A 27322-nucleotide genomic window follows, 5' to 3' on the forward strand; every position below is an offset into this window, starting at 1 on the left:
TTCGAATTCTGGGTCGAAGCAGTCTTTTCTGAATTTTCAATTTCTTAGTTATTGCCCAGAGTTAGTAAGCTGAGGTTGTACTTTGTGCCTCGAACAGCACGGACCCATGGTCTTGCGCCTGACCTCTCACTTGTGGTGTTCGTCACACCGTACTATAAGAATGAAGGAATAGAGAGCGTACCTTAAAATACTGCAATTTACAATTGTTCACACTTTAACATAAAACCTTTGTTCCAGTCGGAGCGGGTCCCGCGGCGTGCCCGCGCTCCTCATGTCGTCCCCGCCAGCCTCGGGCGGCTCGTCGTCGTCGGGCTCGCCCCCCCCCGCGGGCGGCCCGGGCGGCGCGTCCCCCCCGGTGGCGCCGCCGTCCCCGGCGCCGGCGCACAACGCAGCGCGTGCGCGGCGCTTCCGGCCGCTGTCCATCGCGCCTTAACACACGACACCCGCGCCGCCGCTGAGTTATATACCTTATTATAATGTCTCTATGTGTCCCACTGACTTGCCCGCTAATGTCCCACTGCTGGGCAACACTCTCCTCCCTTAAAGATTGACTCTACGGCCGATAGCAGAAACATCAATCAATTTGAAAGAAGTCTTCTTTGTTATGCTTTTATCTCACGTTGTTTCGGATCGGACGATTCAGACCGAGACATGAAACCTGTCTCAGTCTCGCTTGTAAACTGTATACATTATATAAAGTTAACTAATGGTCGGAGTCTTGAGGTCTCTGCCGTTGCTTACAGTTGACAGATGTTTCTGAGTTCGGTTAGTCCACCACTCTAGCCCAGATTGGAGAGCCTTTACAAAAATAGCAAATATCAAATCTTTATAAAATTATGTTTAATATACTCAAAAATGTTTTGTTTTTAAAATCAATCAATATTTCAAATTCACTTATATTAATTGTTTCTGTAAAGGAGGCTATAAGTTTACATACATAAGTTGCCGACCCAGCGACCTCTGTCCATGATTATTACAACAGAATCATGTAGGTGGTACTAAAAAACTGCTTTTGAAACAAAATGGCTGACATATCGGTGTTTCGGCAACAAAGTCGGCCATTCAGTGAAAAATATCGCCAAGCCGGCGACAGACGTCATTGGGTCGGCGACTTAAATTTGTATCTTTCTTAAATGCATATTTTTTTATTGGATTTTTTTGTATAATTGAACAGTTGGGATCCTTCGGCCTTGAACAGGTTTGACCCTAATTTGCCCATACTATAAAACATATAACTCAGCGGTTTATGTGATGATACGGTACATAGGATATATGAAATATTATGTTATATCATAATAAGAGCGTTGATAGCGTTTAATGATTATTCGATAAATACGGGCTTATATTGGATGTGTATTGAAATTATATAAAATCGACCAAGTTCGACTCCCGGACGAATCGTTATGTACCAAAAAAATACGAAAAAAACACGTTTATTGTATGGGGACATTCATATACATTTTTTAATTTTTAGTGTCTGTTGTTATAGTTGCATCGGAAATACAGCATTTGTGAAAATTTTAGTTATCTGGCTTTCACGGTTTGAGATACAGTCTGGAGACAGACAGACAGACAGCGGAGGCTTAGTAATTAGGAGGGTTCTGTTTTACTCGTTCAGTACGGAATCCTAAAAAATATATATTAATTTATAACACACCTGTTTTTGTAACCACTGCGCAATGGTTTAGGTCGCCACGCCGCTACCACTGCCTCGGCAGGTCGTGGCTTCATTACCACACGGGACAATTACTTGTGCGATCCTCAAATAATTGTTTCAGATCTGGTTGTACTTTCGGTGCGTTGTTTGTATGTTTGTCAAAGTCCCCGCGACACAAGAGCAATTCTTAGTGCGGGAGTTATTTTTCACAAAAAATATTAATGATTTTTTGTCTCTGCCTATGATTTTATGTATGTATATGAATGATTCATACACATCCAATAAATCTGTCCATTGTGACGTCATAGTCATGACGTCATCTATAGACAGTGTAAGCCCGTACACACAAAAAAATGATATCATATTTTGCACCTTATTCCATACAAGTTAAGGTACATAATATTAAATAATGTTATAGATCTCTTGTTAGTTAGGTATTCGCCTTTTCAAAGCTAATAAGCGGCTTCTAGGTGCGTACGTGTTGAGAATGGGCTGGGGTGTTCGTGACACCCCAGTGGAAAAAGTCTTTAAACTTGCCTATATATGTACTGTATAGAGTATAAACAAGTTTAAATGTCTTATTGGGGTGTGAATACAACCCCCATATACGGGGTGTTATCCACACCCCAGGTAAAGTGGACTTGTATAGTGGGGTGTTAAAAAAACCCCAATGGTACGTTGATAGAAAATTAATTTAAAAAATCAATGGGCTTCTTGTACTTAAACTGCCTTGCTTCAATCGATCGCACGCTCACGGTCCAGGTTCGATTACCGAAGCAAATATCATTAAGTATATTTTTATGCCCACTAGTTACTAAGAAATTAAGCAACAAAAACGTTAAAATATAGTAAAAAAAATACATTTAAATCTATCATGTACTATGTCCACTTGCCCACTGCTGGGGTACGAACAGTCCTGCCCACTCCCAACACTCGTAGACAGCTCAATGAGGCGTCTGCGTTTATTGCTGCGCCGATTTCGATGCGATTCTCTAGTTTATACAGGGAGAGAATGGATAAAACGTGGTGTTTCTTTTTAAAAGATAACGAGGTTTTTTTTGCTTTTGATTTTAGACGCATTTTTATCTTAAACTATAGAAAAAATATTGAACCAAATAATTTTTAAATATAAATATCGAAAATACTAGTTTGAACATCCAATCATTTTGAAAAGAGTATTAAAGGAAGACTTAAAATCTTGGGGTATATTTTACACCCCACACTGCCAACTGATCAGAATAATTCCATCTCTTTTCTTCACAATATTTTTCATATATTCTATCTTACTCACTCAGTCAGTATTTCAAGCTTCTGACTACTGTTAACGACTGTCTAAGATCTTTGAAAATGACAGCCGGGACCCACAATTTAACGTGCCTTCCGAAACACGGAGGAACTCTGTAAAAAATATGGTCACCCATCCATATATCAACCTTGGCAAGCGCAACTTAACCTCAGAGATAGATCTCGGCTATTGTTACATAGCAACGAGCTACTCAAAAGTTTAAAAATGTGTCTAAAATCAATAGAAAATAAATAAAAAAAACGATGTTTTATATTAGATTATTACCGTCAAAGACTACTTGAGCTCACTAAATTATTTTATTTACATTTATTATTGCGTTAGAAGCGGAATATTTTAATTTTTTTTTGTAAATATTTTTACTTGTTTTTCTCATTTTTTTTAGTAAAAAAATAAATAAATGGTGCGACTTTTTTTTTATGTTGTGATATGCTGTATGTTTGACCTTAAATCTTTGACCTTTGACCTTTATTAAGGCCTTAATGGAAAAGTTGTTAAACATGTCACTATGCTATTACCAATGCCTAATATATCAGCTTAGCCTTTTTCCAAACTATGTTGGAGTCGGCTTCCAGTCTCACCGGATGCAGCTGAATACCAGTATTTTACATGCAGCGACTGTCTATCTGACCTCCACAACACAGTTACCTGGGATTTACTAATTACCAATGCTTAAAAGTGTCGTATATTCGATTCCCACACAAAACAATTATTTTTGCGATTATGTTGTACTTAGTGTCCGTTGTTTGTATGTTTGTAAAAGTCTTTTATAACACTTATCCCTGGTTTCTGAGCTACATTTAGCGGTAGTTCATATATTCAATAGCGTTAAAATTCATATAAAAAAACGCTAGCGTGATGATATAATTCTATAGCTTTCCTCGATAAATGGGTTATCTAACACTGAAATATTTTTTCAAATCGGACCAGTAGTTCCTGAGATTAGCGCGTTCAAACAAACAAACTCTTCAGCTTTATAATATTAGTATACATTCAAGGCATCGTCTTAGGAGGTAAGGCAGACATATAGCATATCATAATAATAAATTATTAATTTGATATTTTAATAAACGATCTTGTATTCATGTTTATTTGGTGCTCTCTTCAAATTGTTTTAAATGTGTTTTGAACTAATATAAATTACTGAAAATACGATGATTAATCTAAAAAATTACGAATATCACGAGGTCTCAGGTTTGATTCTCGAGTTGTTGCTTCCACAAATCTGTGAAATACACTAAATATAATCACGCTGATCACAAGTCTGAAGTTGGATTCCCGAGTCGGACAAAGTATTATAATCCCACAAGTCGGAATTTAAAATGCAAAATTAGTTTTTATAGTGTAGTTCAAAACACATTAAAATAATAATTGTTAAATTATTCGCGTATTAATGAAACGGATGAGAGTTGACGCATTTCAACTATAGATGGCGTTGCGACGCTGTCAATATTAATTGTGTAATAATGAGAAATAATCTATACAGGGAGAGAATCAAAAATATATAAATTCCTACAAATATTAGAAATGCGAAGGTTTAAATAGATGTTGATGTTTTTCACGAAAACAGGAATATAAATAACTTATGTGTCTGATTCCAGACTATGTATTTATCGTTCTGCCAAATTCCATCTTAATCGGTTCTGCCGTTTAGCCGTATAATCTGGATATTATTATAACTATTATCCCATTCATAATATTAGTACGAATAATCGGATTTTCCCCTGTGCAGTAATATTTCTTTTTCTAACACAATGACCCCCGGTTTCTGAGTACATTTAGCGGTAGTTTATCTATTCAACAGCGTTTTTTCTATATGAGTTTTAACGCTATTGAATAGATAAACTACCGCTAAATGTACCTCAGAAACTGGAAGTAAGTCAGTCAACTCTCGTTAATTAAAGATTATATTTTATTACTGGGTACAAGATAGTTCAAAACGTTTGTTAATAAATTGTACGAATACGATGAAAGGACAACAATATATTTTAATACTTTAAACGTTAAGCTATTATATCGATAATTACTATACTATCGAGTTATAGCGATATTGGTCGTGAAGACAAAGATGAAAAGATAAATTGCTAGGTATATCTGAGTTTCGATATTATCTAAGTATTACAGTTTCGATAATAGCTACCTTTACACACACACTGTATCGCACGTTCTTAGGAGCGTACAGGATTACGCGCGGGAAAGCAGCGCGCTCTGAGAGAGCGATTTTCTTCGCGAGCGCGGACAGATGAGCGCGGCGCGTGCTCTTTCCTTTCTCCTTACACGCGCGATTCTTGTTTCTTGTGCGATAGAGTGGGTGTATAAAGGCTATTGTCAAATTATAGCAAAATTGGTATAATAGCGAAACGACGGTATCGACAAAAAATGTTATTTAAATCGTTAAGGTATAAATATTGTTTGTGCTTTGAAAAACGTGATGAGAAGTCATATTCTGATTTATATCAACACGTCATCTATTAAATAGACATCGAATAAAAAAACTAGTATAAAATCACTATTTATTGTTGAACTTAAAAAAAATACAAACAACGAAAAGACGGGCCGCTCCTAGAACTGCAATAAGTTTGCACAATAAAATTAAATATCATCTTGTGTCGAAACTGAAAAAAATATAACACAGTATAGACACTAAACAGTCAATAACTTTCTGTAATTTTATTGTAGCGTATAATAGGGATAACGACTATTTAACAGTTACCGGGCTAATGACGTCACGCTGTTGTACATTTTCTACTATACCATGACGTTATGCGACTTCAATCAAAAAACTAAATTTATCGCCGTAATTATTTGAATTTGTACCAAAAGAAAAAATACGTGTTTAGTATTTATTTAAAATCTACCTGACGGACAAAAATTTGAAATATTCGTCATCCTATGTATCATCTAGGGGCTTCCTAAAGTAGACACGTTTCAGGCGTTCAAGCATATATAAATAATTCCTACACGGAACAAAATATTTGTATGATACTCAGAAACTTGTTATATGTCTGGTTGTACTTTGTGTCCGTTGTTTGTATGTTTGTAAAAGTCTTAAACAAGATAATTCTTTAGTGAGATGGTTGTAATATAAACATATCGTGTACATAGACGATGTGTTGATATTATCAGAATTTAAGACAGTCAAGAATAACTTGTTGATGCTAAAAGTCTTATTATAATACTTAGACCCGGTTTCACTACTCTCGAATAAGTGCTAGGTAAACCACTGGATAATGGGACGGCAAATATAAAAAAAACAACTTTCAAAAATTTTACTGCCTCCGTGACGCAGTGGTTTAGGTCGCCACGCTACTACCATTCCGCTGGGAGGTCGTGGGTTAGAGTCCCACACGGGACAATTATTTGTGTAATGTATTTACACTAATAATCGTTTCGGTTCTGGTGGTAGGTACTTTGTGTCCGTTGTTTGAATGTTTGTAAAAGTCCCCGAGACGCAAGAGCAATTCTTAATGCGGGAGTAGTCTCTTCTTAGAAAGAAAAGAATTTAAAATGGGTGAAATCGGGATTTATTCTATTAATAAATCAAAATTTATAAGAAAATTGGCTTTGTTAATGGATACCGAATGCAGGAACATAATTCCATGTGATATGATGTTCAACGTGTATATTTGTGTGTATGATACACGTCACAGTGACTATGGGCACCTACGCACTATGCAGTCAGCCGTCCGGCCAACTGCAGGTGCGTTTGCGGTTAGCTGGTGCGGTTAGAAACTGTTGTGGTAGTGCGTATGCAGCCAACAGTCGGGCCGCAGCGGTCGGCCGACAGTCGCATCGCAGTACATATAATAACTACATACTCATACAAATTTTCTATTGCGGTCGACGTCCGGCTAACCGCATAGTACCTAGGTGCCCTAACACAACATGATAATTGCCAGTTGAGCACAGTTGAACAACGTTTCTGTATTCGGTCTAAAGTTTTATAATAAGGCAATGATAGGAATGTCATTTTTGAATTATACTTGAAATTTAAAAGGTTTATAAAGCAGTCTGAAGTTAAATCGATACAAAAATAAGTAAAACATGATTTAACTTACAATTTATTTGGTACGGTAAATTTAATCATTATAAAATTTTGTGCATAAAATTTCAAACCCTTTTTGCTCTTAAACAACATTGGAATTTCGATATTATTGAAAGATTTTAGGGTTGAGTGTTTGACACTTTATTCCATTTAATGAGAGAGAAAAATAATCATTTTAATTTAATAGACTAAAGAATCTTATATCTTCTGATAAAAAGAATGGCTAAAAGTAACACAATAACAAAAAGACGTAAGAGATTTAAAATGTTACATCACATAGGCCTTTTCAATTTCAAGTATAATTCAATTGAAATATAAAACTCGAAAATTGGACAGTTGTGTGATTACTAAAAATACGGATGTATATTTAAATAACGATGATGATATTTTTGAAAATATAAGCGTTGAATGAAGAAATTAATAAGAATTCTTTGGGACGTATGTTTAGAGGAAAGAAAGAAAGTCAGCATGTAATGTACAATTTTCGTGCTATATACCTTTGAAAATAATTGGATAAATAAATAAAAAAAAAATTGCGTATTTTTTTCCTTCGAAAAAAAAATCTCGCGTATCGATGTTGCACGTTTTTGTGAATATTATTTTTTTATTTTGTTTTTTTGATAATTATTTAGTTGTAATATTATGAGGTTATTAAAATTGACAAAATATGCTCTTGTTCCATCGAAACTATGGAAAGATTGCCATCATTGTATGATTTTATTCTTTTAAATAATACTTTTCATTATTTTTAGGTCGATATTATCGAGAAATTGTATAATACTTCAAGTAACTGTAATTTCGAAATTGAGTATCAAAAAATACCCGAAAGTTTTCAAAGCTGATCAATTAAGTACTTAATCATTAAAATATATCGAAATATTAATAATTATGTCACAAAATCCTTATTTAATTACAGTACAAAGGCATATGTACTAAAACAGCTATTTTAAGTCATTAACTGGTTTTTAAATTGATTAGTACCTGATTTGATCGGCCTTTAAAAAATATTTCATATTGATTTGAAATTGATCATGGAAAATGTTAATTACATCTTATAATATTATAACTAAATGTTAATACTAGTGTGGTTCTGCTTATATCGGTAACTAATATTATTACCGTGTTGCGAAAAAGTTATCGATATCTCCCGTGAGTGGTACAACCCTATAGAGAATAAGTGTTTTGTCCTTTTCTGTTTTATTATGAATGCACTGAGAGAGAACGAGACAAAATATAGATGTAACACTGCTGTTTTAGCCATAAAGCTAATTGTATGTATCTTTTTATATTTTCATAAGTTGCATTTTGAAATTTGTTTACAATTTTTTTATTGAAAACTACTGTTTTTACTCTTTAGAGTAGAGCAACACTTGTTTTTTTTAATTACGAAAATAAAATTATCTAGAAAATTAATTGTAAAACGCGAAAAAAATTGTAAGCGTAGTTCAAATTTTGATTAAAATAACTTGCATGTTTCGATTAAATCGATTGATGTCGAATATTTAAATAACTCAGTGGAAGAAAAGCGTAAGTAGTTTTACGTTTATTTCCCTTTACGCCGTTTTTCCACTGACAAACTCACAGAACCACACTTAGTATGAATATATTGTATAAACTTATATGGCATTACCAAATATGATTAAAAAATAGTTGATCAGTCCAAGTACGAAATCTCAATCAGGCGAAAATACGAAAATATTTTTCTATATTAAACCTTAATATCTTAATTTCTGAGACAATGTGACAGCTGTTTTATTTGAGAATCCTTATCAACTTGGATAATCGGTTTTAAAAACCTATTAAATATGTGAAAATGGGTTTAAAACCGTGCTTCTAAGATGATAGAAATATATTTTTCACGGGATTTTGTCTGATCAGAAACTGATCACCTTTTAATCACTGATCATATTTGGTAATAATATATAAAAATATATATTATATTATATATTTTAAGTAGTAGCCATCAAATTCTAGTCCTGCTGCATAGATATAAAGTATGTAATGAATAATAATTATTAAAATATATTTAGAAATTAAGTATTATGATATTATTAATATAAATGAGAGAATAAATTGAGCGGTTTTATGCGTCAGCCATGTTGTTCAATGTAAAACAAGATGGCGTCTTGAGCTGAATAAAAAAATAAAAAATTGAATCGCTTTTTGGTTGCCTAAAGGTTGGTAATAGAAATTATTTAGTGTTGTAAAGTGTTTTTCAAAAATATTGATGGATTTTTTTTTTGAGTATTTAGAAGGTTGAAATATTTATTAAGAATGGTTACCTAAATTGCCTGTAAAAGATACATTAACTTCGGTTAGTGTTTAAAAAGTATGGTGTATGCGACTGGATTACAAATTCCTGGATTCGATTCCCGAAACAGCCAAATTGTAATGGAGTTATCATTTGATTCGCAGTAGCAACTCCGTTATGTCTTGAGTTCGATTCCCGAATTATTCAAAACGTTTTTGAAGTCATCTATGATCAGTAGCAACTTCAATTTAATTCCTAAGTCAGTAATTGCATATTTTCATTCTTAATACCAACTTTTTAAATGAAAAAAATCATCAATATTTTTTTCTCCACTATATAATTTCCATGACCAGCCCAGTGGCGGCATCTAGTGTGCAAGCGGCTTCCGTCTGTTAGCGTATGAGAGCATTGAGAGCATTGAGAGCAGTTATTTTTGTGATGACATTACATTACTGAACAAATCGAGGGCACGTCGCACGCTCTGAATGTATCGCCATTTATTTTATAACAGAATGCACAATCAAATTTAATAAAAGGTCATTGTCCTTGATTTAGTGAAGTTTTATTTGTGTTTTTGTAGAAAAAAAGGTGGTTTTAAAGCCCCCTCTTACATTTTATACCTTTTCTTTTCCACTTTTCTCCCTTTCCCGTCTAAAAGATTCGACCCAAAAGTCTGTTCCTTATTGAAGCAGCTTTTATTATATCACTAGCTGACCCGCGCAACTTCGCTTGCGTCACATAAGAGAAAATGGGTCAAATTTTTCCCCGTTTTTGTAACATTTTTTACCCTTCATAGCAAAATGTACAACAAGCAAAATGAGCACGGCACTTAAAATGTACAAATCGCATAATGTGCAAATAGCAAAAAGAGCAAATCGCATAATGTACTATACGCATAATGTGCAATACTTAAAATGAACACTATACGCAAAACGAGCAAAAAGCAAAATGTACATAATACTGTTAGGGCATGTTTACAAGACCGACTCGTGGAGATTTTTTTCTTTGATCGTTAGTATCCTAAAATCAGCGGGGTTTGTTCTATATACATACATAAAATAAATAATAATAATAATAATTCCTGAGGCGTGGTATGAAATCCTTGAATCATCGCCAAATACCAACGCAATGAGAGCCTTTAGACTCTACTTCGAACGGACGTGGTATCCCAAGTTTAACCCAAAGATTCTAAGCTGTGCCAACCAACGACACCGAACAACTAATCCTGTTGAAGGTTGGCACAGGCGTTTGAATGCCAAAATTCCGAAAAAGATAAGTTTAATGTTTTTCATTTATAAATTAAAAAAAGAAGCTATGTTCAGTGATAATAAATTTTAAAAAAGCATATTTGAGCCGGCAATGAAAAATAGGAGAAAAGCAGACATCGTCTCTGATAAAAATGATTATTTTAAAATATGACTGCCTCCGTGGCGCAGTGGTTTAGGTCACCACGCCGACAACCATTGTCTCGGGAGGTCGTGGGTTCGATTCCCACACGGAGCAATTATTTGTGCGATCTCTGAGAGTCTGGTTGTGCTTTGTGTCCGTTGTTTGTATGTTCGTAAAAGTCCCCGCGACACAAGAGCAATTCTTAGTGCGGGAGTTGTCTTTTAAAACAAAAAAAAAAATGTATAAAAAAATACTAAACAGTTTGCATATTAAAAGTATTTCCGTTAAACAATTTCTTCTACAGATGATATATACAAGACTTGCATTTTAGTTTGTTTTCTTTTAAGTTTAAATAAATAATATAATTTCAACAGAATTAGTTGTTGCGCAAGTCCTCATTGCTTTGTTATTTGGTGATGATTCAAGGATTTCATACCACGCCTCATTAAGTTCCCTTTATTAATATATAAATAAACTTATATTAAATGTGAAGTTGTTTTATTACAATGCTCTATGAATCCAACAAACCCCAAACTAAGAAACGGCAGTAAGTGGTTAGTGTGAACGAAGGCGACTATGTACATTTTGCTTTTTGCTCGTTTTGCGTATAGTGTTCATTTTAAGTATTGCACATTATGCGTATTGTACATTATGCGATTTGCTCTTTTTGCTATTTGCACATTATGCGATTTGTACATTTTAAGTGCCGTGCTCATTTTGCTTGTTGTACATTTTGCTATGAAGGGATTTTTTACTGGAACTCTGCTCCTACTGGTTGTAGCGTGATGGTATATAGCCTATAACCTTCCTCGATGAATGGGCTATCTAACACTGAAAGAATTTTTCCAAATCGGACCACTAGTTTCTAAGATTAGCGCGTTCAAACAAACAAACAAACTCTTCAGCTTTATAATATTAGTAAGTATATTAGTATAGATGATACGAAATGTGTTTGTCATTTATCGGAATCCAGAAATCCTCCTGTGATTTCCGGGTCGAATAAAGTGCTACCTATTGGGTTTTCTGATTTATATTAGGTCCTGTAAGACAACATGTATGGATGTGAATGCCGCAAAGGTAATAAGGGTCTTATGGATATCTTTTCATACAGGACCGATTAAAATAAAACAATAGCTAAGTGATTTTATAATAAACGTTTTTATTACAGTCATAGTTTAAAAGCAACTTTCATCAAAGCTCTCATCCAAATACTCGATTTCTTGCATCGATTCATCAGAACTAGAGTTTTCACTCAGAAAATCAACATCACCATTCGTTCCTAAAGTCATGAAAAACTGTTCAAATTCATCTTCTCTCAATACTTCACGTAACCAGTACTTTTTCTCAGTAGTTTTAACAATATTTAATTGTTCTTTCCACTCTTGAACAGTAACCGAATTAATCGCTTTCATAACAAATTCTTCGACGTTATTTATATCTAAATCTGTGCTAAGTTTATTTAATTTATCTTTAACTATAACCCAAATGCGTTCAATAGGGTTTAAATCGTAATTATAAGGCGGTAATCGTATAACTTCATGCCCATTTTTTGATAATAACTCATCTAACGCGTAAGTCTTCTTTGGTAAATTCTTTTGTATGTGTAAAATCATTTCTACTTTCGTCCATTCCTCTTCGAAAGGGATATAGTTATCCACCATCCATTTTTTGATCGAATCTTTACTATCTACGCTGGTAGGAGCGTTATTTAACTCGAAATTATGACAAGAAGAATTGTCTATAACTATTATACAGTTTTCTGGTAGATTTGGAATTAAAACATCTTTAACGTAGTTCAAATAATCACTGCTGGCAATTTCTTGACGATCACTTGTGTAAAAGTATTCAGCGCCTTTTAAAAAGCCTTCTTCAGAGCCAGCATGAATGATGAAACACTTTTTCAGTATATTTTTCTTGCCTTTTATCCTTTTTTGACAAGGCACGTGTATAAATGTTTCACCAAGATATATAACAAGCCATTTATTACCTTTCAAAGCATCGTTATTTTTTATCTGTCTCAAATATTTTACCCGCCAAGCTTTAATGTTGTCACTTTCTAATAGAGCTTTTCTGTTTTGCGAGCATTGAACAAATCTAAAACCCAGTTTATGTTTTAAAGTCCTACGTAGTGTCGTTTGTGATAATTTTACATTTATTTCTTGGTAAACCCTCTCCCTAATTTTTGCTGTGGTTGGTAGTTGATGTATGTCGTATAATGAAGCGATTACTTCCCTTATTTTGCATAATATCACAATGTCGATGGGAGCGCGGGTGTTATTTCGGCCTCTGTTGCCTTTGCTTGGGGTTTTTATCTCTGTTTGTGAACGTTCTGCAAGTTTTCCTGTAAGTAGAAGATTATTCCGATTGTTAACAAAAGTTTAGTGTACGACCACCTTTACAATGACCACAGATAATAAGGTACCTACTGCTAAAATCTTTTCTTTATCGGCAAAGGTTATATTGCGAAATATTATTTACACATACCTTCTTTTCTTATTTTTGATATTGTACTGTGGGATAAACCAGTTGCTAGCGCTGCACGAAGGTTGCTGTGACTTTTGGGAAGATATTTCTTCGATTTCTTCTCTTCTTCAAAATATTGAATGACCTTGTATACCACCGCCCGTGCGTCGCCGCGGATAACTTTTCCACGGTTGTTGGAAGACATTTTTAATTAAAACATTTAATACAAGGCCAATAGAAATAATATTAAATTTAATTCCTAATGTTTCTTTAATGACGCTGGTGTACGAACAAAAAATAAACAACTGTGAAGTTAGTTACAATCGAAAACCAAAAGTTTAGAAATACGAAAAACTTCTCGATCAAATATTTCGCATATATTTTAATATTTGTTGCATTGATTTTCGGCATTTATGTATCTTTTACTATTTACCTGTTATATGTTTATTGTATACTAGTTCGTTTATTTTCACTTGAATTGTAATAAAATCGAACATCTTAACAACTGTCAAACGTTGATTTCTAAACGTAAACCAATAAATTGATTTTTACGTAAAATTTATTTAGAAAAAAAACAAATTGTGATTTTGTGAAAATTGTTAAAGAAATATTTGTGATTCAAGGAATTATAATTCCTTAGACTAACACAGTAAGTACCCTTCTGTAAATACCTTTGGAATTGGCCAAATCGTCGAAAGCCGAAAGAGGTGTCCAAAAAAATTTGTTGTTTTTTCTTTCCAAAAATAGATGCCTTACCTGTGACCATAAAAACAAGTTTTAGCGTCCAATTCGTGTAAATTACTATTGGAATCTTATAAACACGTCTCTTTAAAGCTTCAGTAAGTCCTATTATATGTAACTCATATTGTTGTCATAAGAAATCGGGCTATCTTGCGCCACCCGGTGTATTTTACAAACACAGTCATGATAAAACGGTGGCCTCTGTGGCTAAGTGGTAGTGTGTGCGACTGCTAATCATGAGGGATTTGCTTTATTCTTAAGCCACTATAAAACTTCAAGTATTACTAAAATTGTTGTTAGAATTTCACAAGTTTTCAATAGTACCTGTAAACAAGGAATGTTATTCCTTGTATGCTCGATAGCGTATAGAAATAAGTAGATTGAAAAGAAGTGAAATGAGTGGCCGTGTGTTTCTTGCTAGCTCTTCTCATAATGCTCTACCCCCTTTCCGAGCTAGTGGTAGATTCAGTAATTGTAATGACTATCATAAGTGTCAATATTTGAATAATTAATAAATTATTTGATTTTGATTGTTATAAAAATACTAAACTTGATCATACTGCGTGGTAGATCACAAAGTTGGTTTCGTACCCAGGTTGAGCAAAATAACAATGATCTGTCATAATTTTTAATACAATATTTCTCAACCCTCTAATTTGGTCACACCCTTGGTATATGGCAATAGGCTTGCCCAAAATTGAATCATTTAGTAATTCAGGTCATATACAGACACTTATGTATAATTGTCAAAAATACAATAGGTGAATTTATTGGCAGTTCAACAGGTAGGGACGTAGAAAAGACCCACCACACAACTTTAACTTTACAAATGTGTTCTTCAATTTTTTACTACAATACATTGTTTATATAAAGGGCTTCCTTTTACCCAAAACTAACATTATCATAACAAAATGCATGTTTAATGTAAGTATATTCCTTCCAGTTTAAAATGTCAGATGCAGAACCTACACCTCGAGGAGAGGAACCATCTGAAGACTTTGAACAGCATGACCCTGACTCCGACATGGGCATGTTTGCCAGCGTGTGGGTCAAGGTGGAGGTCGAGGAGCAGCCCGATGAGGAAAATGTACAGGAGATGGAAGTGTGAGTATAATAAAAACATTCTAGTCTTTGTCATACATACTTCCATACTAATTATTATTAGTATGGAAGTTACTTGCGTTACTACTACAGAGTTACTTGCGCATTTATAATATTAAATATTATAAATGCGCAAGTAACTCTGTCTGTCTGTTACTCAATCATGCCTAAACTACTGAACCAATTTGCATGGAATTTGGTGTGGAGATATTTTGATACCCTAGAAAGGACTTACCCCGGGAAAATGACGCATTCCCATGGGAAAATTCAGGTGGCGGACGAAGTCGCGGGTAAAAACTAGTACATAATAAAATCACACTTTGTTCATATAGCCAGAGTCTAAAGAACGTCTTATATGATCCTTACAAAATTTCCTTGCTTCATACAGTGATACATCATCTCACAGGACTGCTGGTTACCACTACTCCACACACACACAGATATATTCTTGCCTTTCTACAGCATCCCCTCTGGGTGTTTCCATTTACCGCACAGTAAATTTTATTCGTCATTCTACATTTTATATGAAGCAATAATAATATAATATGTTATTCTTTGTTCCAGTACAAGATATTCAAAACGTAAAAAGAAGAATCCTCAAAAAATACCCAAGGAACTAAAGTGTGAAATGTGTGACTACACAACAATATACAGGAACTGTCTTTCACTACACGTCCACGCTCGACATTCTAACTACAAGCCGTTTAACTGCGAACATTGTAACTATGTCACTAAGTACCCAACCTCTTTAACCAGACATATGATCACTCAGCATGAATGCAAAGGCTTGGAAAAAGAGAAAAACCTACCTTTATATACCTGCGATCAGTGTACATACACCTCTTATTATAAATGGAATTTGAACGCACATAGACGCAAGCACAGATTGGAGAAAGAGTTTAAATGCACTGAATGTTCATACACAACTGCTTATAGACATAATTTTATGAAACATAGTAAAGTTCATAATAAAAAAGAGACGTTTTATAAGTGTGATAAGTGCCCCTTTGTAACTAAATACGATGGGCATATAACGAGACATTTGGCTAAAATACACAACGAAGTATCGGACAAGGCGAATAAATGTGATTTATGTGATTTTTCTACGAAAATAAGATGGCGATTGAACTTACATAAGCAAAGAAGTAAACAGAATGATATTATTAAATGTATTCTGTGTGAATTTGAAACTTATTATATGTGTGAGAGTAGGAAACATAAAGTTACGCATTACAGCGAGATATATGCGCCAAGGAATAGTGATCAAAATGAAGGAAACGATGTCAATGAAGAAAATAATGATATGGATGTCCCGGAGACAACAAACCAATGTTCCAATGAAGAAACAGAAATCATAGGTCAAACGGTTCATGAGAAAAACAATCATTATATTGTTGATCCCGTTTCTGAAGTCGACTGGCATAATATAAAAGTATTAGCGTCAAATAATAAAGAAAAACCATTTCAATGTATACAATGCACTTACACAGCAAGATTTAAAGCATCCGTTCAAAGACATTTTCAACGTCACCATACAGGTAATACAAACCGTCCATACAAATGTGTCAACTGCGATTTTTCTACAAAAACTAAAGATCAAATCGCTTTACACAATAAGCGTTCTAAATCAGAAGTTGTTATGTACTGTAGACTGTGTGAGTATTCAACAAATTTCAAATGTCAGTATGTTATGCATCAAAAATGTCACTATGAGCATAAATGTACAGCATGCGGGTACACTTGTAAGAATAAGTACGAAATTACTAAACATTATTCGATTGTGCATCTAGGGAATGGTTTAAAATGTAAATATTGTGATTATAAAGCTACTCGGACAGATAGTTTGTTGTTACATGAGATTGTACATACAGGAAAAAAACCTTTTAACTGTGAATTCTGCGACTACTCATCTGTCCGTAGGTCTTTGTTGCTGAACCATACTAAACGGTATCACAGTCATTTGAGTAGTGATACCGTTATAATAAATGATAGCAAGATTGAATCTTTGAAAATGAATCGGTCTGAAATTGAAATGTTACAGACTAATGAAAATTCTGCCACTTCTAGTTAAAATTTAAAACTGTTATGAATATAATTACCTATATTGGCGTGGCGTTCTTTGGTCTCTGTCTACCCCTATGGGAAAAAGGCGTGATATATGTATATTGTATGTATTTGAAGTTTTTAATGGCTAGGAACGAATGTTGATAAAGATGCTTTTTATTAGAGTGGCTAAATGTCTAATTGCAATGAATCGAAGCAAGGAAACGGATATTTGGATGACGAGAGTTTTAACGATTGATTTTAGCTTATAAGAATTTAATAAATGCGTCTATAAATTGTTCTGATTTTGTTTTAATTACACACAAATTTAACACTATGGTTACCGACTGTTGTAGTCGCGGAAGCATGATTGACAAGATGCCCTGGGCGTGAGGTTTACTATGCACATATTTGGCATTAATCGGCCCATCCGGGTGATAAGATCGAATATGTGTGGATGAATAATCGGGAAAAATGCCACTGGACACCGAAGCGCCAAAATCTTTAAACCAAATTTTGACCATCGGACCTGAAATAACTACCAGACAGCCAGACAACTTATAAATATAATGAATATATATTTCTTCATACGTACGCAAATATTCAGATGAATTTACAACCAGGCTCTGAACAAAATAGTCGTGTACATGAAATAGGCATTCTTGTTCCTGGTATAATTGTATATTTTTTTATTTTAACATTGGCAACACACGTCTTTAGATGTCACCTGTCAAAAACATTCCTGTGTAATTGATAATTTTATTTACTCAAAAAATCACAAAAATAAACAAAAATGTATACAGAAGTTGATGTGTTTGTGAGTAATTATACTTTGATAGATCCTGAGATATACCAGCTGTGGATAGAGGGCTGCTCCTGTAAGTATTTCACGAGTAATCTATGTACCACCTTTATCATATTTTATCGGCGTAAAAATCTCATTTATCTTCTAAATTTAGCTCCACATTTATGTAATGTGAGTTTCTGTTATTTATTGCTCACTTTTAGGCCAGAAATAAAGTCACTTTCGCGTTTATTTATAGAATAAATAGTGATTTATTTTGTTACCAAAATAGGTATATATTTTTATGAAACATGATCCGTTTTTGTACAAAATTGATTGAAAACTTGGCTTAATATCAAATTTATAGATGTAATTACGTCTGTAATAGTTTGTATTAATAAATCTGGTATGAGTTATTGAATTAAACAGCTGTGGTTGTGTTTAGTCTTATTAGAATAAGACTATAATAAGTGCATGTAAACTTTGTATGTAAAATGTTTGATTTATAAATAGTTCCTGTCTGATGCTAACAATAATTAAAGAAAGTCTTCAAGATCTAAAATGGCCAATAGATATGTGCCTTGCACAATTGAACAATTTAAAAGAAACAGGTCTTCAAATCCGTGCAATTCATTGGATCACTTTGTAAACAGTTTTAAGTAGTTGACTCCATGGCGCAGTGGTTTAGGTCTCCATGCCACTACCATTGCTTTGGGAGTGTTCACCTCAAGGCCTAACTGTTCTTTCATTCTGAGAGTATAGTAACAATACTGTCAAATTCATCATCAATGTTATCATCATCATAATTATCATCACCAACTTTATTACAAGTATCACCAACGTCATGACCAACATCATTCAATTTCATAATTTGTTTTATTTGTAGCAAGTGAAGCAGTATCGACTCTACATCAGCGAGGGTTTGCCAAGCAGCATGGAGCTACCGTCGAACTTATTGCTAGCGATGTACTCGACCACTACAGGTACCTAACACATACATACATGAGTCTGTCCTTTACTCGTAAATAAATCTTACGCAAATAAAAATGAATTGCCGAAATGTATGTACGCGTAAAATGTACGTACGATAATTCTTTTTTTAATGGGAAGGTTTAGATGGGATTGATGGGATCGAAATTCACACGGGAATGGAATCAACGGGATAAAATTGTACTTAAGCTGGACAAAGTCGGGCCAGTCCACTAGTGACCACTCACACACGGTCATTTGATTCCAAACTAAGCAGAGCTTGTACTCATCAGCTTAGCCTTTCTTCCAACTATGTTGGAGTCGGCTTCCAGACTCACCGCATGCAGATGAATACCAGTGTTTTACATGGAGCGATTGCCTATCGGACCTCCACAACACAGTTACCTGGGTTATAACACGATACCCGTCGGTAAGACTGGTTGTCCGACTTTCAAGAACTTTGGAAATAACAGCCGGGGCTCACAATTGAACGTGCCTTCCGAAACACGGAGAAATTTATATGTATAATATAGTCACCCATCCATAGATCAACCTTTGGCATTCGTAGTTTACTCTGAAAGATCGATGTGCGGTTGTTACCCAATCTACCACGAGCTCCACCTCTTTCAGGCCTATCTCTCTACAGCTTCTATGGAAATAACAGATTTTTCTTTAAATTTTCAGGACCTTTGCACTCTTGGAGCGGCTACTCACAGTACCATCGAAGTTGTCCGATCAGATGATCTTTCAAATTGATGACGCGACCAAACAGATGCTGATTGAAAAGTGAGTATCTTATACAATTACTGTCTTACTACTAAACGTCGTGTAAGCTCTGATTAGTTCATCATTAACATCACCATGAACACATCAATACCATGTCCATATTCCTATCATCATCGTCAACGACATGATCATCAACATCGTCACTGTCAACATTTATTGTCATCAACATCATCATCACCGACATCATCATCACCGACATCATCATTTACATCATCATCATCACCGACATCATCATCACCGACATCATCATCACCGACATCATCATTTACATCATCATCACCGACATCATCATTTACATCATCATCATCACCGACATCATCATTTACATCATCATCATCACCGACATCATCATTTACATCATCATCACCGACATCATCATCACCGACATCATCATTTACATCATCATCATCACCGACATCATCATTTACATCATCATCACCGACATCATCATTTACATCATCATCACCGACATCATCATTGACATCATCATCACCGACATCATCATTTACATCATCATCACCGACATCATCATTTACATCATCATCACCGACATCATCATTTACATCATCATCACCGACATCATCATTTACATCATCATCACCGACATCATCATTTACATCATCATCATTGACATCGTCATCATTGACATCATCATCACCGACATCATCATTGACATCATCATCATTGACATCGTCATCATTGACATCATCATCACCGACATCATCATTGACATCATCATCATTGACTTCGTCATCATTGACATCATCATCACCGACATCATCATTGACATCATCATTGATTTTGTGTTGACGCGCACATTACATAGATGTAGGTGCAGTGTTTGAGCTGAGCGTCTCCGTGATACAAGTCACGCTTGTTGTTTAACATAACTACAGTTCACCACAAACACTACAACTACTTTGACACTAGGTTGACCAATAACCATACTATAATATTAATTTATTTGTTACAGGTATTATGATCTAGATGATGCTGTAATCAGAGAATTACTTGGAAGGAAACTATCTTCACGACACAGGAAGGATTTAGATGAGGTGAATTAATATAATATTTTATGAAATAACTGCACGTTTGTCGCAGTGGTTAACGTGGTCACTTCGCCGCAATAACCGTAGCGCCGCGTGTGGTTCGAATCCCACCCGGGACTTATGTTTGTGTGATGAGCACGAGTATCTGTTCTGAGCTTGGTTGTTAATGTATCTATATAAGTATGTATTTAGAAGTATATAAGTATGTTTATCAGTTAAAGATTTTAAACTCGCGACTTGTATGCATAATATTACATTTATAACGCAAAGTTTCGCCGGCACGACGTAACGACGATTTCGAACAATGTATACGCAGTGAAAACCAAGTGAGGGTAGGCGTTAAAAGTCAAATCCTAACCTTTAATTTTCAATCGCGTTTAAGACCCGTTTATTGTAATATTATGTGTAAGTGCGAGCGAGAGACTTTAAAATGGCGTAGTTAACACGGTATGAAATCAATCTATTGTATTATACAGGAATTAACGTTTACTTTCATGTGGCTAATGACATAACCTTTCAATAATTTTCATATAAAATCAATTAATTTATTCATTTAGGTCAAATGCTGTCACTTATGATAGTCAATGATACAGAGAGTGAATTTACCGCCAGTTCGGAAGATAGGGCCAATGAGAAGAGCTGCCAACAAACTGCTGGACACTTTTTTTAATCGCCAAATGGTTTTAACAATATTTCTGTTAGGTATGAATCATTGATGATGTAAGGAGCTGCTACCAACACTATCGAACACATTTTGGTCATACGCAAGTGGTCGCAGGTTCGAACCCAAGGCAACACACCAATGACTTTTCGAAGATATGTGTGTATTAGAAATAATTATCACTTGCTCTAACGGTGAAGGGAACATCGTGAGGAAACCTTGCATGCCTAACATTTGTTTAATACTTTTATTGAGGGCATTTGAGGCGCCCATAGCCAGTTGCGCTCACCGGTCTGACAACAATCTGTGGGTGAAGCAACCCTTAGCGCGGTCATTCTTTAGATAGGGGACCGCATAGTGGTATTTGAACAGAGCGTCTCCGTGCTTCAGAGGGCATGTAAATGGTCGACGTCGGTTGTTGTCTACTAAGATAACAGTCGTTAAGCCATGTCAAAGGCCTTTCGGGCGGCTTGAACAACTTTGACACTAAGTTGACTAACCGTACGATAGAATAAAATGGATTACATATTATTATAATTTGTTTTATATTTATTCTTTCAGGTAGCGGAACGTTCAGGGGCGCCATTGCGTTGCTGTCGCCGTCAGTTCGACAATGTACGACGCGTGTTCAAGTGTGTGGAAGAAATGCCGGGGAACGTTGTCGCTAACATACGTACTACCTTCCTGTTGTCTGAACCACTTGCCAAGTAAGTATATCTATACTAATGTTATAAAACTGAAGAGTTTGTTTGAACGCGCTCATCTCAGGAACTGCTGGTTCGAATTGAAAAAATATTTTTGTGTTGGATAGACCATTTATCAAGGAAGGCATTAGACTATATAACATTACGCTGCATCTATTAGGAGCGAAGTAGCAACGGAAAATTTTACAAAAACGGGAAGAATTATGACCCATTCTCTCTTATGTGATTATGAAAATTCTACCATGTGACGTGTTCCTCAATAAAGGAACCCGGAAAATTCTACCAAGTTACGTATACATAATGAAATCTACCCGAAAAAATCTACCAAGTGGCGTTTCCATTAAGAAATCGACCCGGAAAATTCTACCAAATGACGTCTTCATCAAGGAAAATTCTACCAAATGATGTCTTCATCACGGAAAATTCTACCAAATGTTGCCTTCAAGATGGAAAATTCTACGAAATGTTGCCTTCAAGATGGAAAATTCTACGAAATGTTGCCTTCAAGATGGAAAATTCTACGAAATGTTGCCTTCAAGATGGAAAATTCTACCAAATGACGTCTTCATCGAGGAAAATTCTACCAAATGTTGCCTTCAAGATGGAAAATTCTACCAAATGTGGCCTTTAAGTTGGAAAATTCTACCAAATGTCGTCTTCATGAAGGAAAATTCTACCAAATGTTGCCTTCAAGATGGAAAATTCTACCAATTGTCGTCTTCATCGTGGAAAATTCTACCAAATGTCGTCTTCATGAAGGAAAATTCTACCAAATGTTGCCTTCAAGATGGAAAATTCTACCAAATGACGTCTTCATCAAGGAAAATTCTACCAAATGTCATCTTCAAGATGGAAAATTCTACCAAATGACATCTTCAAGATGGAAATTCTACCAAATGTCGTCTTCATGAAGGAAAATTCTACCAAATGTCGTTTTCATAATGGAAAATTCTACCAAATGACGTCTTCATCATGGAAAATTCTACCAATTGTCGTCTTCATCGTGGAAAATTCTACCAATTGTCGTCTTAAAGATGGAAAATTCTACCAAATGTCGTCTTAAAGATGGAAAATTCTACCAAATGACGTCTTCATCATGGGAAATTTGTACCAAATGACATCTTCAAGATGGAAAATTCTACCAAATGATGTCTTCCAGATGACGTCTTCATCATGGAAAATTCTACCAATTGTCGTCTTCATCATGGAAAATTCTACCAATTGTCGTCTTCATCGTGGAAAATTCTACCAAGTGTCGTCTTAAAGATGGAAAATTCTACCAAATGACGTCTTCATCATGGGAAATTTGTACCAAATGACATCTTCAAGATGGAAAATTCTACCAAATGATGTCTTCCAGATGGAAAATTCTACCAAATGACGTCTTCATCACGGAAAATTCTACCAAATGTCGTCTTCTAGATGGAAAATTCTATCAAATGACGTCTTCATCTTGGAAAATTCTACCGAATGACGTTTTCAACATGGAAAATTCTACCAAGTGATGTATGTCTTCATCATGGAAAATTCTACCAAATGTCGTCTTCAAAATGGAAAATTCTACCAAATGTCGTCTTCAAGATGGAAAATTATACTCTCGCTCTAGTTTGGAAAAAGGCTAAGCGGATATATATTTTTTTAACCCGATGCAATCACTTGGAAAAGTCATTGTGTGATGTATACACTTAGACCACTGATCTCCAGTACTCATATACAGTTTCAAAATTGATCATTATTGGATATTTTGTTTTCAGAAAGTACGGCGCAGTGGTTTTCATTGCTTGCATGCGGTTTGAAACAGCCAAGAGGAAGCTGCAATACTTATCATTCAATGATTTCTATCACTGCGCTCAGGTAAGCATTGTCATAATAATATTTATTTATTACTAGCCCATAGCCAGTTGCGCTCACCAGTCGGTAAACGATCTGTGAGTTCAGCGAACCTTGCCGCGGTCATTCCATAGATGGGTGACCGCATAGTGGCATAGAATTGATGATGTCGGTGATGATGATGATGTCGGTGATGATGTTGTTGATGATGATGATGATTTTGATGATGATTATTTTTTTAATAGCTAGGGTGATTCACAGGGAACATTTATTGTTGAAAGTTGTAAAGGTTTTTTTTGTAAAATAACTTCTTAAAATGGGGCGAAAACCGAGCAGGGGGGATAGAGAATTTTATAATGCATTTTTGTATAAACGCACACACCAGTGTCTAGTCTAAATTTAAGTCTTTATTTCGGTCTATTCCAGGCTATAATGACAAGTTGGACGTACAGCTGCACCGGGCCGGAGTACTATGACACAGAGATGGACCGAGAGTTCCTGCTCGAACTGCGCGAACTACGCATACTGCTGGACAAGGAGAAGGAGCATAAACAGTGAGTTTTTTCATGATACAAGTGGGGAAATTTGAATAAAAGTGGGGAGATTTACCCGGGAAGTGGGGAGATTTACCCGGAAAGTGGGGAGATTTACCCTGAAAGTGGGGAGATTTACCCTGAAAGTGGGGAGATTTACCCTGAAAGTGGGGAGATTTACCCTGAAAATGTTAGAGATTTACCCATGTTTTGGGAACATTTACCCGAACTATAAGGATATTATTTGTCCAATTTTGGATGAGTTATCCCGGTTTTTAGTTTTTTCCCGCGATTTTGGGAGATATTACCTTGATTTGGGTGTTTGGTACTCCTGTTTTGGGATATTACCCTAGCATTCCCTAGATTTAGTTTCGGGATATATTACGGGAATTTGTAATATGCGAAAATTAGACTAGTAAATTAGTAAAATAAAAGAAAAATATTTTATTATTTAGCTAACTATATTTTCTTTCCCTATTTTCAGTTTAATTTGTATGCGTCTAAGACCGAAACTATTGGAGAAATCTTACCAAGAGTTGGAACTTAATTTTAGGTAAGTCACATATCATTATAATTATACCCATATTCGCAAATAAATATTTGATTTGATTTAACTTACATAACCAACACGATAATCATTACTTCACTAGGTAAAACTTTCTCTTAACTAACTTATTATTCATGTCATTCGCAAATCCGGAATGGAATCAGTAAAATAAAATTGTACTTCACCGGGACGGAATCGACCAAGTCTGCTAGTCTATTTAAATTGAAAAAAAGACCGGATGTTGTCTGACCTGGGAAACGAACCCGGGGCCTCGCAGTTAGCAGTTAAAAAAAGCACTTATTTTCTAATTATTATTTTCAGGTTATACACGCGTGCGCTAGTGGGATTAGCTTGTAACTTACACCGTGGGAGGGAACTCAGATCTTTATTCATTGATCTACTTGAGAGGTATGTTCTATATAATAGCTTTTTATTCTATATAAAGACATTCTAGCGCTAATAATTGCTCTTGTGGGATTTTTACAAACATACAAATCAATTACATAGTTAACCTAGATATGACATTTTTATGACACGTAATTATTTAGTTTTGAGTGGGAATCGAACTGACATCGTCTGTACGCATTAGAACCAGCGTGGTCACCACCTTAACCACTGCGCTACGGATATTGAGACATAATCATAATTTATTGTATATATGTGAATAAAGCAAAGTAAGTTTGTAAGGATCGTACCAAGTGACGTTCTCTGGTCTCTGCTTACCCCTAAGAAGGCGCGATTTTATGTATAATGTATGGAATTATTTCTTTAAATAGCTCGCGATTTATTGTATATTTGTTTGTATGTTTGCAGGTGTATAGAGCCACTACGACTAGGAAGCTGGCCCAAGACAGATTTAGCGCAGTTCCTATGTGCCTACGAACAATGTGCTTTACAGATGGACGTACTCAGGTAAATATATATTAGGTCGGGGAAAAAGTCTTTTCGCATTATAGTATGTATGAACTTGTAATAAAATAATTTCTCTACACAAAAAAGCTCGATATTTGGGTACCTCACGAGCTCACTGAAAGAAACCTAATGAACCGTGTACTCATTTGTGATTCTTGAAGTCAAAGCACCGCACATACTATAATGCGAAAATACTTTTTCCCCAACTTAATAATATATTGTAATATTAACTAATTATATATTCATATATAATTGAAACCAGTCTTACCGTGGGGTATCGTGTTATAACCCAGGTGACTGTGTTGTGGAGGTCAGATAGACAGTCGCTGCATGTACAATACTGGTATTCAGCTGCATCCGGTGATGGCTTATATTTATATTAATATTGTATTTAATTCACAGGGAGGCTGATCTTAAGAGCGTGTGGGAGCGATATATGAGAGTAATTAGTCAGTGCTTACTAACTATGTATCATATTTAATTATTATATATTATATACCAGTCAAATATTAATTAAAATTAGTATTAAGTTATAAACAGAAATATACTTGGAATTTGTGACTGTTCTAAATTGATTCATCCGTTTGGGAGATATGATGCCACAGACAGACAAACATTACGCCTTGCTATATTGAGAGCAGAAGATACACCTAAAACATAAGTGTGCATACCCTAAAATCTTACCCTCTTATTCATAAACACACTATAAACCTATTTTAGTAAAAAGACTAAAATATTTTTACTTTTTCATTTCGCTAAGGAGTGAAAGAAACAAAATATCTTATAAGCCTTTCCTAACTTCATATATTTTTATGAATATGGCAATTATATATCATCTTGCCTCTGTGGCGCAGTCAGTAATGTACCCGACTGCTGATTGTAATGCCACGGTTTCGACACCCGGGTCGGGCAAGGTATGTAGTTTATTTAATTTATGAATTATTAATTTATTATTTTACTCTGGTTATGAGTAGTCCGGAGTTTGGTAACGTGTCCGGTATATGTCCCATGTAATAGTCTCGCCCCCTATTACATGGGACTAACATTGTTAATGGCGAAACGTGGATGTGTTTCATACACCTCTGCCTACACTTTTGGATATAACAAGCGTGATATTATGTATGTTTTTCATACATTTTCATGTATATTTCTGTTTATTAAGTGTGATTGTAACCTAGTAGTATTTGTATGAATCCTAAATCATGTATTAATATTAATTTTTACTTGTTATCGATGTTTTTTTATAAATAAATCTTTAAAAAAGGATTGTTTTCTATACTTTTATTATTTAAGTAATATCTTTTCTATACTTTCGCGTAGAAACCTTTTGGCATCAAAAATACGGTTTGAGAACTGCCTTTCGAAGACGGTTAAAATAGTTATTGCGTAATACTCAAGGATTTTTGCAATTTTCAATTTTTTGAAAGTAAATCGTTGAGAAAATATTGCTCGTCGTGTTTTGAAAGTCCGGTGTTAATCTTAAAATTGTTATAAAGATTTTTTTATTAAACTTAATATTTTGACAAATAATGGACATAGTACAACCAGACCCCA

At 34.9% G+C, this 27322-nt stretch overlaps 5 protein-coding genes across 10 annotated transcripts in view; 4 read left to right on the top strand and 1 right to left on the bottom strand.

Moving 5' to 3' along the window:
- Nucleotides 1-9806, top strand: part of Asator (tau-tubulin kinase asator) — a 103272-nt gene extending 93466 nt beyond the window's left edge. For all 5 annotated transcript variants that reach the window (XM_076132654.1, XM_076132651.1, XM_076132653.1 and 2 more), the window contains one exon: nt 238-9806. In XM_076132654.1, coding sequence (XP_075988769.1) covers nt 238-433 — 196 coding nt within the window. In that variant the 3' untranslated portion in view covers nt 434-9806. The remainder of the gene's footprint in view (nt 1-237) is intronic.
- Nucleotides 9807-11792: 1986 nt separating this feature from the next.
- LOC142984840 (uncharacterized) lies at nt 11793-13502 on the bottom strand. The gene is made up of 2 exons (XM_076132687.1): nt 13130-13502; nt 11793-12986 (listed from the first exon to the last, which is right to left on the bottom strand). The coding sequence occupies exons 1-2, from the start codon at nt 13311-13313 to the stop codon at nt 11821-11823; spliced, it is 1350 nt and encodes a 449-aa protein (XP_075988802.1). The 5' UTR covers nt 13314-13502; the 3' UTR covers nt 11793-11820.
- Nucleotides 13503-13616: 114 nt separating this feature from the next.
- LOC142984916 (uncharacterized) lies at nt 13617-17294 on the top strand. 2 transcript variants are annotated; one of them, XM_076132797.1, is made up of 3 exons: nt 13617-13757; nt 14793-14953; nt 15515-17294. In XM_076132797.1, exons 2-3 carry the CDS (start codon nt 14799-14801, stop codon nt 17019-17021), a joined length of 1662 nt encoding a protein of 553 aa, XP_075988912.1. In that variant the 5' UTR covers nt 13617-13757; nt 14793-14798; the 3' UTR covers nt 17022-17294. The 2 variants fall into 2 exon arrangements, with proteins under 2 accessions (XP_075988912.1, XP_075988913.1); XM_076132798.1 differs by lacking the exon at nt 13617-13757 and adding an exon at nt 13818-13947.
- Nucleotides 17295-17708: 414 nt separating this feature from the next.
- On the top strand, nt 17709-27034 carry Fibp (acidic fibroblast growth factor intracellular-binding protein). Its single transcript, XM_076132593.1, has 11 exons — nt 17709-17871; nt 18664-18760; nt 19431-19532; nt 20506-20587; nt 21804-21949; nt 23701-23800; nt 24203-24330; nt 24794-24862; nt 25178-25264; nt 25670-25768; nt 26171-27034. Exons 1-11 carry the CDS (start codon nt 17787-17789, stop codon nt 26247-26249), a joined length of 1074 nt encoding a protein of 357 aa, XP_075988708.1. The 5' UTR covers nt 17709-17786; the 3' UTR covers nt 26250-27034.
- He (Hemese) lies at nt 19608-20342 on the top strand. Its single transcript, XM_076132783.1, has one exon. It carries the CDS (start codon nt 19608-19610, stop codon nt 20340-20342), a length of 735 nt encoding a protein of 244 aa, XP_075988898.1.
- Nucleotides 27035-27322: the final 288 nt, after the last annotated feature.

Source organism: Anticarsia gemmatalis, chromosome 28 (genome assembly GCF_050436995.1).
Source record: "Anticarsia gemmatalis isolate Benzon Research Colony breed Stoneville strain chromosome 28, ilAntGemm2 primary, whole genome shotgun sequence".
Taxonomy (NCBI): domain Eukaryota; kingdom Metazoa; phylum Arthropoda; class Insecta; order Lepidoptera; family Erebidae; genus Anticarsia; species Anticarsia gemmatalis.